Here is a 16,118-nt window from a genome sequence, read left to right as displayed (position 1 = left end):
TAATTTTAAAAATTGCACTTTTTAATTCTAATTTCTTTTTGAACATATGACACAAGCAGAACATCTTTTTTTATCCAAGATTCGTATTTCTCGCACAAGCATCTTTATCACCAATTTTCCACAAAATATCAGATTCATCCTCTCCCCCAAGTCTCAAACTCTTCGTCGGTACAACAACTTGACCTGTCGCTTCACCGGAACCTCACTGTTGCCAGCCGGTGGCAGATATTCCGACGTCGGCTGCTCATCTTGAACCTTCGGATGTTCCACCGGGCCATCTTCCAGCGGTGTGCCATACTCCAGCTGTACCTTTGGCTTCACATAGTGGTACGGTCCCTGGTAATCCGGATGGGCGTGACCATGTTGCTGATGGGGATGGGTTCGAATCGCCGGAACGGCTTCGGCCAGCGGGATTACTTCCAGGGCTTGAACTACCTCGATGCCTTCGTTGGACAGACCGAAAGGAACCGCTTCCGGAACTGGTTCCACCTCGATTCCTCCCTCGAACACGTGCTCCAGCGTTGAGATATGCTCGAAGTGGGGCACGCCATGCGGATCGGGCTTGTAAAGCAGTTCACTTACGTCGGCGGATACTACAGAAAGAAGATTGATATTAAATAAATCATAAAATTTTAAACTTTATCAGTTATACTAACCCGAGTAAAAGCAAAGAACGACTAGAATAAGGCTCTTCATGATTGAAAGAAGTAACACTTTTTTGCTGAACTGCCCACTTGAACTGATGCCAATATCGATCACTATCTGCTCTATTTATAGCGAAAACGGTCAACTTGGGCTGCAGCCAGTATGACCGCCAAAAATTTGGCAAATATTAGAACAATCATCCTCGCAGAAAGTCAAATTTGGAGCTAAGTCGAGTCGATGTTTAGACAAAGCAGTACGTAAGAGACGACTTGGTAAGTAAAACTTTTTTCTGTTTGGTTTGCTTAAAGATTCTTAAAAGGTTTCGAACGACTATGAGTTCGTATTTGTACTGACTGACTTCGCTAAAAATAAGCTTAGGTAAACGTTATGTTATGTAACATGTAGCCATGTCCTATGAAATGTTAGAAGTTTTGGATAATAATGTTATAATCGAATGAATTGTAATTCTCAAAAGTTCTGATAACGTTTTATTGGAATTTGATATAAATTCCGATACAGTTGATTGCAATTTAATTCAAAACGAATCGAAGCTGAAGCTGGAAACAAACTCTTAAAGTGTTCCGAATTTGAGTTGAAATGTTTGAATTGGTGCTTCAGAGTATTATTATATACACAGTAAAAAAACATGGTAATATTACATCTGGAAAGGGGTACATCTTTTATGTCAGAAAAATGTGTGACCTCTGAAAATGTCTAATTTTATCAAATTTAGGTAAAATTACTTCATAAAAGAGGTAATACTCAACCTTCTAAAATTACACCTTCCAAATTTACACTTTTTTTGCTGTGTACCTACATACAGACTTATACCAGAATGAAACACTTACTAAACGCCTACAAGTATGTGATACATGTAGTGCAGGGTGGCGATTACAACTCAATGTTGCGTTTTCTGGTTAGTTTGCAATACTTCGTAATAGCCAAAGTGAACTTATTTAATTTTTTCTATTCAAAGCATTTTTAAAAATCGAAAATCTGCTTAGTTTACAAATGGCGCTAAGGCCCTATTGAAACTAATCACATCACATACTAATACTCATTTTTTTACCGATATTTATTAAAAACACCAAAAACGATGTTATCGGTAAACTTCAATTTTTACCGAAATATCGATATACCGGTTTACAAAATAAAACTTTTCCTTTTTTTTTCGTTTTTCGTGTTTTTTGAAATGTTTACCGAAATTCGGTAGAAAATTACTGGAAATCTACCCGTTTTACCTAAGCTCAGTTAAATTTTGGTCAGCCATCTTTGTTTATGTTGAAAGAAGTGAAAAAAGTAAGCTTACAGTTTTTTTTTCTTAAAAATAGTACCAAATCACCTAAAGCTACGAATTAAAGGCACGGAAAACAACGGTTCGACTGTCGCCGATTTGTTGATGTAAAAGTCATGTTACACATTGTTCTGTTTTCTGAAATTAGATTTCTACTCGCTGCTGCGATATTGCATAAGTTTTTGTATTTCATATTTTTTGTTGTAACCCTGGAACTGAATTCGATGCATTTAAATTTACAGCCTGAAGCTTTTAAAAAGCTGTCCAATTGTCAAAAATTATTTTTAAATATTCAGCCTAATAATTTTTTATTTCATTTTATTCCTTAAAGCCTTTTTATTTTGTTTCATGAATAAACTTGTTGTCCGTTATAAAGTAATTTTGACATTAGGGTAATTCTCTACCAACTCACATGAAATCGGGAAAAGTTGGGGCGACCCTCTTCGATTTGCGTGAAACTTTGTCCTAAGGGGGAACTTTTGTCCCTGATCACGAATCCGAGGTCCATTTTTTTATATCTCGTGACTGAGGGAAGGTACGACCCCTTCCATTTTTGAACATGCGAAAAAAGAGGTGTTTTTCAATAATTTGCAGCCTGAAACTCTCATGCTCATGCTCATGCTCAATTTGCAGCCTGAAACTGTGATGAGGGTAGTGCGTTGCCTGTGTGGACGCGCAGTCCTGTTTTTTCGTGTTATTTTCCGTCTCTTTTGTGTCGCTGTTCGAGTGTATGGGGGACTGGTCATTATAATTAAACAATGGCATCAACAGTGCGGTGCTTGTGGGGACGCGTAGTCCTGTTTTTTATCGTGTTATTTTCCGTCTTTTTTGTGTCGCTATACATGGGGTGATTGGATTTCTTTTTCTTTTTTTTCATTTATTTTTTGTTCGCGCGTTCGTTGGCCGATGAATTTTATTTTTGTTCTCTTTACATAGTTTTCGATAGAAACGATCCGATTTTTGTTTTTTGAGACAAGCAAGTCGTATTGCTGGATCAAGTCCTTTCCATATCATCGAGGATCGGAAGGCACGTCGACGGATATGTTTTAAGGCTTATGATATTAAATAATTTTAATGAATGAAGCCCTTCCTACATCACCGTTGATCGGAAGGCACGCCGACGGAGAATTTCTGGAGAATCGCGGTCGAATTAATACTATATTTAAATCCCTAGATAGGTATCTTTCCGCAGCCGGCTGCCTAAGATATTTAAAATTTCAACCGATAAACAAATTGCTCATGGTCGCATCACCTACCACAGTGAATCCTGACCTCATACCCATCTTACTAACCCCTCAAAACTCATGTGATACTTTGTCGGAGACGCAGCTGATTTAGCAGTCCCATCACTCAAGTATCGGCTAACATTCCCATCCACTTCCCCGTGTCTTACCACTGGTCGTGGCCGGCGTCGGTATTGATCAGCACGATAGGGACCTTTGAAAATTGCGAAGGGGTGATGATTGGTTCCTACTTTTCATCTGTGGTCCACGGAGCAATGTTTGAGGGTTCTGGTCAATAACGAAGTAGCAGCTACGGGTAGACACCAATGCTATGCTATGCTAATTTGCAGCCTGAAACTGTGATGAGATAGAAATTTGGTGTCAAAGGGACTTTTATGTAAAATTAGACGCCCGATTTGATGGCGTACTCAGAATTCCGAAAAACGTATTTTTCATCGAAAAAAACACTAAATAAGTTTTAAAAATTCTCCCATTTTCCGTTACTCGACTGTAAAAAATTTTGGAACATGTCATTTTATGGGAAATTTAATGTACTTTTCGAATTTACATTGTCCCAGAAGGGTCATTTTTTCATTTAGAACAAAATTTTCCATTTTAAAATTTCGTGTTTTTTCTAACTTTGCAGGGTTATTTTTTAGAGTGTAACAATGTTCTACAAAGTTGTAGAGCAGACAATTACAAAAATTTTGATATACATACATAAGGGGTTTGCTTATAAACATCACGAGTTATCGCGATTTTACGAAAAAAAGTTTTGAAAAAGTTACTTTTTGCGTTTCTCTTTGTTTCGTCGTCCGTGTCTGTCGCGGGTGACCATGAACGGCCATGATCGACGACGACCAACTTTTTCAAAACTTTTTTTCGTAAAATCGCGATAACTCGTGATGTTTATAAGCAAACCCTTTATGTTTAATTTTTTTGTAATTGTCAGCTCTACAACTTTGTAGATCGTTGTTACACTCTAAAAAATATCCCTGCAAAGTTAGAAAAAACACGAAATTTTAAAATGAAAAATTTTGTTCTAAATGAAAAAATGACCCTTCTGGGTCAATGTAGATTCGAAAAGTACATTAAATTTCCCATAAAATGACATGTTCCAAATTTTTTTACAGTCGAGTAACGGAAAATGGGACAATTTTTAAAAATTTTTTAGTGTTTTTTTCGATGAAAATTACGTTTTTTTCGGAATTCTGAGTACGCCATCAAATCGGGCATCTAATTTTACATAAAAATCCCTTTGACGCCAAATTACTATCTCATCACCGTTTCAGGCTGCAAATTATTGAAAAACACCTCTTTTTTCGCATGGTCAAAAATGGAAGGGGTCGTACCGCCCCTCCGTCACAAGATATCAAAAAACGGACCTCGGATTCGTGATCAGGGACAAAAGTTACCTCTTAGGACAAAGTTTCACGCAAATCGAAGAGGGGTCGGGCAACTGCTGTGTGAGTTGGCGGAGAATTACCCATTATCTTTCGTGTTTAGAAACAAATCGTGTTACAGTTCAGTTTTTATAGCAAAGCAAAGCAATCCACTTTAACGACCCCCGGGTCTTTTGTGGTCTCTATTGCAAGTTTCTACTCATTTCAAGGCGTCCAAATGTTATGTGTGGTGAGTCCTTCAAAACCTCTTTTACGCAAATGGACCAACGTTTTACTTCCCCATCCGATAGAAGGCCAGGAGGATAAGGCGGGAATCGAACCCGCGCCCCATAGCAACTTAGGGATCGGCAGCCGATGCCGCTAACCATCACGTCACGAGGCCCTTTTGTTTTTATAGATCTAGGCTAAAGTGATCACCTGAATCCGAACCTGCCGGTTGCTTTCGCCAATTCTCAAAGGGAATCGAGATATTCAAGATAGCGTCCAAAGCCAATCAAAAAGATTTTATGTATGCCATCGACTACTCAAATTTAATTAATTTGGGGTCTCTTATTTGAATAATATTAAATCATTTTTCTTATTATTTTTTAATCATCTGTGTGCAACTTGGTAAACACTACCTATTGCTTGTATATTGCCATATATTGCTATTTGATAATTTTTTTAGATGTTCAAAAAATTGCTTTTAGCAAGGTCACTTTTTCTTTCCAAATTAAACACAAATCAAACGTGTTGTAATTCAATAATTTATTTGTTTTATAAGTCAGTAAAACATACAAAAAATGCAGATCGGTTGACACTCAAAATTGACCTTAATCCTACTTAAAATTCGCTTTATTTTATCATCTTAAAACCTACGATTCTCCTCTCAAAAAAAAGAATACTTTCACGGTAACATATTTTGCACTTGCTCTCTTCCGCTCATCCCTGCACCGTATCAAACGGGCGCAAAATTCCGGGCGGTCCCCCAAAACTTCCGGTAAAGGTATTTCCACCCTGCTGCTGCACCGGCGGCCTCACAACCGCTCCACCCTGTTGTTGCTGCTGCTGCTGAACTCCCCCCGCAAACGCGACTCCGGGCGCCGACGGCGGCAAAATCGTTCCGTCCGGCTTGACGTGCGTTCCGGGTTGCTTCTGGTTGCCGAGCAGCCCGGGGGCACCGCCGAAACTTCCGCTAAACTTGTTGCCCACGTACTGGCCCGGTTTGGGCGTTGGTCGCACCGGTTGCTGGGGTTGCTGCTGGAATCCGAAACTTCCGGTGTAGGTTCCACCGGGGGCGGCTGTGGGTCGTTGGGGGACCGGTTGGAAGGGGGTGGGTGGATTTACGATGTTCGGGACTTGGGTTTGTGGGGGTGGTGGTGGTGGTGGGGGTTGGAAGGAGACTGGTCGTTGAGGAGTCGCTGGGACGGGGGTGGTTGGTTTGTAGGCGGTTCCGAGGTTCTGCTGGTTTCCGAGGAATCCGGGAGCGCCTCCGAAGGAGCCGGTGAATTTGTTGACGGGTTTGGTTGGGGCAGGAGTTGGACGGTTGGTTGGCTGGAAGTAGGTTGGTGGAGGAGCTGGAGCCGGTGGGGGTGGTTGCGGAACCGGCGCTGGAGGTGCCGGTTTGTTCGGTTGAGGTGTTGAGGTGTAAGCTGTGCCTAGATTCTGTTGGTTACCGAGGAATCCAGAGGCGCCACCGAATGATCCGGTGAATTTGTTGACCGGAGCTTGCGTAGGTCGTGGTTGTTGAGGAATCTGCTGGGTTATCTGTGGTCTCTGAGGAGTTTGTTGGGAGTAGGTGGGCACTTGTTGGGGTACGGGAGGTCGTTGAGGAGCTTGAGGTTGTTGGGGTTGAGGTCGCAGTGGGACTTGCTGGGGAATTTGTGGTTGAACAGGTCGCTGGCCAATCTGCGGAGTCTGCAGTGGAATTTGTAGCGGACCTTGAGATTGAGCACCCTGGTTGAAATCTGTGGCAGGTTTGTCGAATGGCAATGCCTGACCGGTGCTGAGTTGAGGTCCGAAAGGGTCCTTCACAAAGATTGGGGATCGTTCCGTACCAACTTCGACCTTGAAGATGACGTTCTGCTCTTCTGGGAACAAAGGTGGAAGCAGGCCGTTCAACGGGGTCTGTACAAAGGTAGTCTGAGCATCGTCAGAAGTTGGGATGATAGCACCTGCCACAAACTGGAACTTGGTCGTAGTTGGAGGAGTTGTCGTTGTTGGGTACGCGTTCGGTTGTGGTTGTCCAAAGTTCGTTGATGGATTTGGTGGGAACAACACTGGCTCAAGGATTCCCGAAGCGTAGCTGGGTACCTTGAAGTTCCAGTTGCCAATTTGGTTCGTCTTGGTTGGCTGCTGGACTTCCCTGTTAACGTCGGTCAAAAAGCCCACCGAATCCAACCCGGTAGATCCAAGATCCGTGTACGGCGTAACCGGATTGCCATAGCTATCCTTTGCTCCCGATGGAGACTGCGCGGCCGGTGACTTCAGGTCCACATTCGACAGCTCGTTGTTCAGCGTCCCAGGGATCGCGTTCAACGAGGCGTCCGCCGAAAAGCCCAAATTCCTGGCGCCTCGCAACCCGGATATGACCTGCGGGTTAAGCGGTTTGATCGACAGGTTGATGATTTTGCTGTCCGACTCGGGGAAGTCGTTGGTGAACTTGTCGATCGATCGTGCCGAGATCCCTGCAAGCATACAACAGATAATTGATGACTACCAGCTCTCATAACTCATCTCTATCGAGATATTCAATCTCAAGCAAGTAGAAAAAATCATGATATTCGAATTAAATTGCAAGAATATAGCGATTACGCGATCAATTACCCGTTGCGCGATCACCGGCTGCGTGTTCTGCCGCGGGAGAGTTGGTCCCGTCGGTTCCCTCCGAAGTCAACACCGCTGAAGCGAAAAGAAGAAGAATTCTCGTTACGGATCATCGTCAATTTTGCTGAGCAATTCTATGGGCGCGCCCCCCTCGGGCAACGAATAGTTCTGGCCGGGCCCAGCCCAACCAAATTGGTCAAGTCACTTTGCGTTTTAGTACGGCTATAATATCTGTAATGAAGCACCCTGCGGACACCGGTTGTCTACACGAGATATCCGTTAAATTGTCATTTTAAGACATCTTGTGTATACCGAAAACTCATTCTAATATTCCGAATGAAGTCGTGACGCCACGGTGACGTGGTCCTGAACTTGACCTTGCACCTCTCTAAAGTGTCATAAAACGGTAGATCCTCACACCTTGGAACGAAGTCAACGGTCTCCAAACGGATAGAATAGCGGATGTCTGCGTACTTTTTCTTGCGGGGCTCGGCCTTAAATGGGGTTCTGATTTGCAGTGTGGGAAGTACAGAAACTAGAAGCAACTTAAGAGCAAGCAGACTTCTTGTGACTCATGACCAGGCTTGTACTTTCAGAACGAATTAAATTGATTCGTCACTGTCAGACTGCGTTGAAAAGAGCAGAAAATAAACAAAATCCTGTTTAAGTCATTTGTTTGAAAAATCCAGCACCATTTTTTGCACGTAATCGAAACCGATCAATCTTCAATTCCGTGTGTGAACAATCGTGTGACGATGTATTAGATGTGATCAAAGTTCCCGTTTGACTGCTCCATATCAGACAATGCAAGTCTGCAAATTTGATTTGATAAATTAATGTTATCAGTTAACCAACCAATTACAAATTTAAAAAAGTTTTAAAACTACCAAATTTGCCTTCAAATTCGCAATTCGCTTTCAGGAGTTCAATGTGACTTGCGTACGAATTTGCCTGTTCACAATGACTACGTGTAATCCTTCATATCCCGTGGAATTCAAACATCAAGAGTATCCCATCACAAGTCTTATCACCACACTTCAAGATTGACAACTCGGTTACACAATTGAGTCATGTGCTGACGACTGTCACGTGCCTCATGGTCGAAGGGAATTCCCTCCCTAAAAGGTCACTAACATTTTAAAATTTCTCTGATTTATGAATGAGTTACCAATTAACGACACATTTTTGCAATATTTTCCTGAAAAAAAATAAATTTTAAAACCAAAAGTGCCACTTCAAACTTCAACGACCGCGGGATTAATCTTATCTAGAGCCTAATTGTTATGAATGCCTTTGTGGTACACAGTGAAGGTAAAAATCCCGAAGTTGCTTATTGTCAACGATCGAATTACGCGTTGGCCCCTTGATAGGCTATTTAAGTGGCACATTTCAAGATAAGAGTGGGAGAGGGAGGATGTTGGTCGGTTTGTCATATGCGGATTTGCGACCATTCACGGAGGTGAATTTTAGAGGGTAACAACAATGGATGGTAGAATTTATGAAGCATTATTTGATCGAGATAGAGTGTATAGAGTAAATGAAAAAGAAAATTAGAATCCATATCCAAAAAATCCCAGGAATCCAATGATACCCGGGAGTCATGAGCTCACAAAGATCTGCTACAGTAGAAAAAATAGTTAAATTTTAGATGGTTGAAAAATTTAAGGTTGAATATTACCTCTTTTTTGGGTAATTTTACCTCAAATAATGTGTGAAAAATCATAAATTCAACAGACACTAATGAAAATTATATCAGTTCCTCATATAAAAATACACATTTCAAGAAATCTCTAACTGTATTTACTCTAACTATAGATTTTTGAAGAATCAGAATTCAGATTAAAACAGCCTGGCCAATACATTATCAGATGCAAGCAGTAAACAAAAATAGAATAAATGATATGAAAGATGTTGTGTCGAAAAATGCGAACTTCACTTCTTTACACGTTAAAACAAAAACTATCAACTCGGGAAAAGAGAGAATTTGTACGGAAAGTCCCCCTTTTTCTCGAACTTGGGCTTTTAAGTGTTAAACAAGATAAAATTGTTTAAAAATCACTAGCATGTCCAGATTTTTGAGGGAGGTGGGGCAACAATATGAGCGTTTAGAGGATTTTCGTTTATGGACACCCCAGACCAATTCTAGAACAAAAATCTGCGGATGGTCACTGCCCCATGTTAATTTTAATTGTATTTTTTATTTATTTATTTATTTTTTTTTAAGTTTTAAGCAAAAACATTGCTAACATCATTTTTGGATATAGAGTTGAATTTACAATCAAAAAGTATTATACGGAAACTTTGATGAAGTGCGCTATTTTCAAGAAAAAGATACTTAAATTTTTGTATAAATTGACAAAGTAACATTCATGATTTGTCTTTTTGGTACTGAGAAACAATAAAAATGAAGTTTTCAGTCTAACCCAAACAGCACTCAATTAAAAAAAAAACTTAAAAAAATCAAAAAATATCTCAAAAAATAATGCTCTGTTTTACAATGTCAAAAAATTACTTTTCTGAAATGTTCGGATTTTTTCACAATAAATATTTTCAATATATTTAAATCAAGACTTAATTTCCAAAAGGGCCGAAGAAGAAATATTATGCACTTTGAATGATAGTCTTGATTTTAAAACTTTCCAAACTTTTTGAAGAGATCAGAAAATTTATCGAAATATTTATTTTTTCTGAAACTAAAAATCGGAGGATTTGTTTCTGAAATAAAGAGGCATTTTTTATTATTATGACTTATCACAAAAATACAAAAATCTCAAAAACGGATTTTGGGAAATCATCATTTACTATTAAAAATTTATAAGAAAAACTAACTTAATCCACCAATGTGGTTGATGCCTTCCTCACTATTTACCAAAAATGAGTAATATGAGTGGTTTGGACACATATTTCAGCTATTTTTTTGAATCCAGAAAAAAACGTACACACATATAACTTAAGTAATCATAACTCGAGACAAGGTTGCCAGATCTTCAATGTTTTGGACTCATTGGAAAGGTTTTTCGATTACCTAACCAACGATGGGTCGGATGGTGGATCCGGACATAGTTTACATACATTTAAGTGGGATCCGGCTTCAAAAAAGTGCATCAATATCACTTAAGTGGACATATCTCGAGACAGGGTTGCCAGATCTTCAATGTTTTGGACTCGTTGGAAAGGTTATTTGATAACCTAACCAACGATGGGTCGGATGGTGGATCCGGACATAGTTAACATACATTTAAGTGAGATCCTGCTTCCAAAAAGAGCATCAATATCACTTAAGTGGACATATCTCGAGACAGGGTTGCCAGATCTTCAGTGTTTTGGATTCGTTGGAAAGGTCTTTTGATTACCTAACCAACGATGGGTTGGATGATGGATCCAGGCATAGTTTTCATGCATATAAGTGAGATCCGGCTTCAAAAAAGTGCATCAATATCACTTAAGAGGACATATCTCGAGACAGGGTTGCCAGATCTTCAATGTTTTGGACTCGTTGGAAAGGTTTTTCGATAACCTAACCAACGATGGGTCGGATGGTGGATCCGGACATAGTTTACATACATTTAAGTGGGATCCGGCTTCAAAAAAGTGCATCAATATCACTTAAGTGGACATATCTCGAGACAGGGTTGCCAGATCTTCAATGTTTTGGACTTGTTGGAAAGGTTTTTCGATAACCTAACCAACGATGGGTCGGATGATGGATCCGGACTTCGTTTACATACATTTAAGTGAGATTCGCCTTCAAAAAGGTACATAAATATCACTTAAGTGGTCGTAACTTGAGACAGGGTTGCCAGATCTTCAATGTTTTGGACTCGTTGGAAAGGTCTTTTGATTACCTAACCAACGATGGGTTGGATGGTGGATCCGGACATAGTTTTCATGCATATAAGTGGGATCCGGCTTCAAAAAAGTGCATCAATATCACTTAAGAGGACATATCTCGAGACAGGGTTGCCAGATCTTTATGGTTTGGATTCGTTGGAAAGGTTTTTTGATAACCTAACCAACGATGGGTCGGGTGATCGATCCGGACTTCGTTTACATACATTTAAGTGAGATTCGGCTTCAAAAAAGTACATAAATATCACTTAAGTGGTCGTAACTCGAGACAGGGTTGCCAGATCTTCAATGTTTTGGACTCGTTGGAAAGGTCTTTTGATTACCTAACTAACGATGGGTTGGATGATGGATCCGGACATAGTTTTCATGTATATAAGTGAGATCCGGATAAATGTGAAAACACATTTTTATATATAACTTTTGAACTACTTATCGAAACTTCAAACAATTCAATAGCGATGTATGGGACCCTAAACCAAGTCGAATGCAACCAGTTTTATCAAAATCTGTCTAGCCAGTGCTGAGAAAACTTGGCAAGAATTTTCAACACATACATACATACACACACACACACATACACACACACACACAGACATTTGTTCAGTTTTCGATTCTGAGTCGATAGGTATACATGAATATAGGTCTACGAGCTGTATTTCAAAAGTTCATTTTTCGAGCAGGATTATAGCCTTACCTCAGTGAGGAAGGCAAAAATGTTTTTTGCCTTCCTCACCTCAATGAGGAAAGGCTTTAAAATCACTCGAAAAATGAACTTCTTTATTTGACCTCGTAGACCTTCACGTATACCTATCGACTCAAAATCAAATTCTGAACAAATGTCTGTGCGTGTGTCTGGATGTGAGTCCGTGCACCGAAAAACATGCACTCGATTATCTCCGGACTGGCTGAACCGATTTGGACCGTTTTGGTCTCATTCGATCCGTCTTGGGGTCCCACAAGACCCTAATTAATATTATGAAGTTGAGAAAAGTACTTCAAACGTTATGCTAAAAAAACGATTTTAACAAAAGTCCGGAAGATTGTAAAAAGGGTGGTTTTTGTAAGAAAATCCGTCATGCTATACATTTTTAGAAAGGTATTTGAAAGACCTTTCCAACGCGTTAAAAAGATTGAAGATCTGACAACCCCATCAAAAATTATGAGCACCCGAGCATGGGTAAATAACAAGGGAAATGCGTAATAATACCTTTCTCTGGTATCAATACCAAATTTTGGTATTCCTGGACCCTTTAAAATTTGTCTTAAGGATTATGCAAGAGCAAAATGTGGTATCATACCAATTTAAGGTATTGTTTTGATATTGCAAAATTGCAGAAAATGTCAATGATCGAACACCACATTTTGGTATTCTTTTGGTATTACAGTATTTTATCAAATTCCTCTGAAACTATGGGAAAATTTTGACCAATTTTGACAAAATAATTAATTTTGCGCTAAAATGATGTCTCAAAGCGAATGCTTTCATTCAAAACCGGAAATTTCAAACTTGATTTTAAACATTTTTGATATACCCCCTATAGAAATGACTTGAAATTGTGGAAAATTTTCTAAGTCAGGATGGCACATTTTGGTATTATTTTGGTATTAAAGTGTTTTATCAAATTTCTCTGAAACTATGGGAAAATTTTGACCAATTTTGACAAAATAATTAATTTTGCGCTAAAATGATGTCTCAAAGCGAATGCTTTCATTCAAATCCGGAAATTTCAAACTTGATTTTAAACATTTTTGATATACCCCCTACAGAAATGACTTGAAATTGTGGAAAATTTTCTAAGTCATGATGGCACATTTTGGTATTATTTGAATATTGAAAGGTTTCATCAATTTTCTCTGAAACTATGGGAAAATTTGTTAAAAAAATTTACGAGTTAATTAATTTTGCGCTAAAATGACTTGAAACCCAAAAATGTTAAAGATGATTTTAAAAATTAGTGTGATATACCCACTAATATTTTTTTCAAAAACGTTGAAATATCTCTAAGTCGGGATAACCAAATACTTTGAAAAACGAGTCAATCGACAGATTAATGAATTTTGGTGAATTTCAATTCAGTTTCATTTTAATAATACTTATTTTTCAATCTTGTTATTTTTCAGAAGCTTCAAGAACTTCAAGCACAGGCCGTTCATCAATGACAAATGCATTCGGTGTGGTGAAGAATATCACTAATAACAACATGGAATCATCAGGTGAGTAGATTTGGCTGTTGCATATGAATAATTTCCGTTTTTCACTAACTGCAACTGCTGCACTAAAAATGGTATGAAAATACCAAATTTTGGTATTACTTGTTCAAATACCAGCGACCATAATGTGCTCTTGGTTGCCCAGTAATAGATGGTAAAATACCATGAAATCATACCAAAATCATGTATGTGAAAGACCACAAAAATACCAAAATATGATTTTCCAAGGGCGCGGGAATACCTAAAAATAAAACCATGGCAATACCAAGTTTTGGTATTCAAGCAATGTTCAAAAATCCAGAAGACCTCAACTTGGTATTGAAATGGTTTTATTTTGAGGTTTTATTTTACCCTTGGAATAACATGGTTTGGTATTGTTGTGCCCTTACACATACAAGATTTTGGTATGATTTCATGGTATTTTACCATCTATTACTGGGCAACCAAGGGCACATTTTGGTCGCTGTTATTTGCCCAAGTAATACCAAAATTTGGTATTCCCGTGTTATTTACCCCTGCTCGGGCAGTTAAGTGTTATTTATAGACTTTTTTAAAGCCGGATCTCAAATATTTTGATGAAAAAGTTGTTCGGATCTATCATGCGACCCATCGTTAATCAAAAGACCTTTCCAACAAGCCCAAAAGATTGAAGATCTGACAACCCTATCAAAAGTTATAAGTACTTTAGTGTTTTTGATACACTTTTTTGAGGCCGGATCTCAGATAATTTGATAAAAAAATAAGTGTTATTTATATACTTTTTTGAGGATGTGTAGTGTCTTTACTTTATGAATGTGAGGAAGGCACCAACCACCTAAAGGTGGATTAAGTAACGTTTTTTTTAGTTAATCTGATTGTTTCTGAATAGTTGTAAATTTAACCAATACTTTCAACTTTGCCGAAGACACCAAATCGATCGAATATTTCTGCTTAGGATGGAGATTTTAGAACACTTTTGAATAGACAGTTTCCAAAACTTCATGAAGACTTGTATGGGCAAACCAATGATGCAAAATGGCTTCTTCGGTCATAGAGAAGCCCTCTCAAAAGCTTAGGTCCATTTAAAATTACAAAAAATTTAAATGTCTTGAAGTCGACCGAATTCATATAGAGTTGATCTATTAAAATTACATTTGCATTGTGCTGGTCTTTACGAAAAATAAAACATATATTATCGAGCACGGACGTGATTTGTATGCATTAAACATAAACTTGCATAAATAACTCTTGAGTGACTACTAGTAGCAAACATTTCAATTTATCCAAATTTTAACATATCCCTTTCCGATTTTTTTTCTTTTCAAAAGAACATTTGTAATATACTTATTAGCAAATTGATAGTTTTTTTTTTAATTTATTTATGTTTCCCAAATTTTCCATTATTTCTAAAAAAAATGGGAATTCGTTTCCAACTTTCAAAATCTATTTTAAAATTTTGCTACATATCCTTTCTCAAAAAATATTTTTTTATTAAAAGATTTAAAGTCCTTTTTTGTACGGTTACTTCTCGAAATTGAATGAAGACTTGAATTGACGAACGGATATGCTGAATTGCTTATTTGGCCATGAAATTAGTTTTCAACAAGTTTCCCTTATTTCTTCTCAGAGCAATTCCAGCTCAAATCAGGAATTTTTCTGATACTTTTGTACACGACCCTCTCCGATTTCAATGAAACTTTGTAGACATGTTATCCTAGGCCTATAAAAGCCATTTTTGTGCATATGGAGCAAATAGTACTCGAGAATAACATTTGAGAAGGGCGTAAGGTCTTTAAATATTTTTGTATTCTGTGCATGCAGGATGGTATGTCTCTCCTAAAAAAATACAAAAATCATTTACTAAAACTGTTTTTTTGAAAAGTGGTCTAAACGTCAAAATTTTTGAAAACCGGTAGTGGAAATCGATTGCCCAGATAATTTTACATAAAAGTCTCTGTATTGACCATTGTCCTATGTCCAATACTTGGGAAGATACAGCGGTTTTAAAAATAAAAATGTTGAAAAAACGGGATTTTTGGTGGTTTTTGACAATTTCTATATGACAGACTTGGTTTTTCAGTCTCGTAAATATTTTTAACGGAAAGCTTGTCCAATTTCCCATAAGTTTGCCTTTGACAGCATTTCAATTGGATGTAAGGGCTTACAGATATAAGCTTAATTACATTGCTTATAACTGAAAATAGAATATTTTTTTCAGTGTGGTAGAAGCCAGGATAGTAAATTTGATTACGTAAATATAAAAACGATATAAATCAAAAAGCTGTCAAAGGCAAACTTATGGGAAATTGGACGAGCTTTCCGTCATTCTGTCATATAGAAATTGTCAAAAACCACCAAAAATCCCGTTTTTTCAACATTTTTATTTTTAAAACCGCTGTTTCTTCCCAAGGATTGGACATAGGACAATGGTCAATACGGAGACTTTTATGTAAAATTATCTGGGGAATCGATTCCCACTACCGGTTTTTTTAAAATTTTGACGTTTAGACCACTTTTCAAAAAAACAGTTTTAGTAAATTATTTTTGTATTTTTTTAGGAGAGACATACCATCCTGCATTTTTCGTCAGTCTTTTGGTAACATCTTAGGGTATTTCCTCAAAAATTTTGAGCGAAAAAAATCGTGACATCACCTTCAAATTTAACTTTTAAACTTAAAAATTGAAAAATGACATAAAAGTGGCGTGTAT

At 38.1% G+C, this 16,118-nt stretch overlaps 2 protein-coding genes across 2 annotated transcripts in view; both read right to left on the bottom strand.

Annotated features, from left to right (window-relative positions):
• On the bottom strand, positions 1-728 carry LOC6034708. The gene is made up of 2 exons (XM_038255730.1): positions 657-728; positions 1-593 (listed from the first exon to the last, which is right to left on the bottom strand). The coding sequence occupies exons 1-2, from the start codon at positions 694-696 to the stop codon at positions 154-156; spliced, it is 480 nt and encodes a 159-aa protein (XP_038111658.1). The 5' UTR covers positions 697-728; the 3' UTR covers positions 1-153.
• A 4,567-nt stretch (positions 729-5,295) lies between these two features.
• Positions 5,296-16,118, bottom strand: part of LOC6034707 (leucine-rich repeat extensin-like protein 5) — a 30,984-nt gene continuing 20,161 nt past the window's right edge. Inside the window, exons 2-3 of the mRNA XM_038253180.1 lie at positions 7,371-7,445; positions 5,296-7,231 (exon numbers count right to left, since the gene is read on the bottom strand). Coding sequence (XP_038109108.1) covers positions 5,487-7,231; positions 7,371-7,445 — 1,820 coding nt within the window. The 3' untranslated portion in view covers positions 5,296-5,486. The remainder of the gene's footprint in view (positions 7,232-7,370; positions 7,446-16,118) is intronic.

The sequence above is a fragment of the Culex quinquefasciatus genome, chromosome 2, assembly GCF_015732765.1.
Source record: "Culex quinquefasciatus strain JHB chromosome 2, VPISU_Cqui_1.0_pri_paternal, whole genome shotgun sequence".
Taxonomy (NCBI): domain Eukaryota; kingdom Metazoa; phylum Arthropoda; class Insecta; order Diptera; family Culicidae; genus Culex; species Culex quinquefasciatus.
The sequence above is the reverse complement of the archived record's forward strand: the minus strand, read 5'-3'. Positions and strand labels throughout refer to the sequence as shown.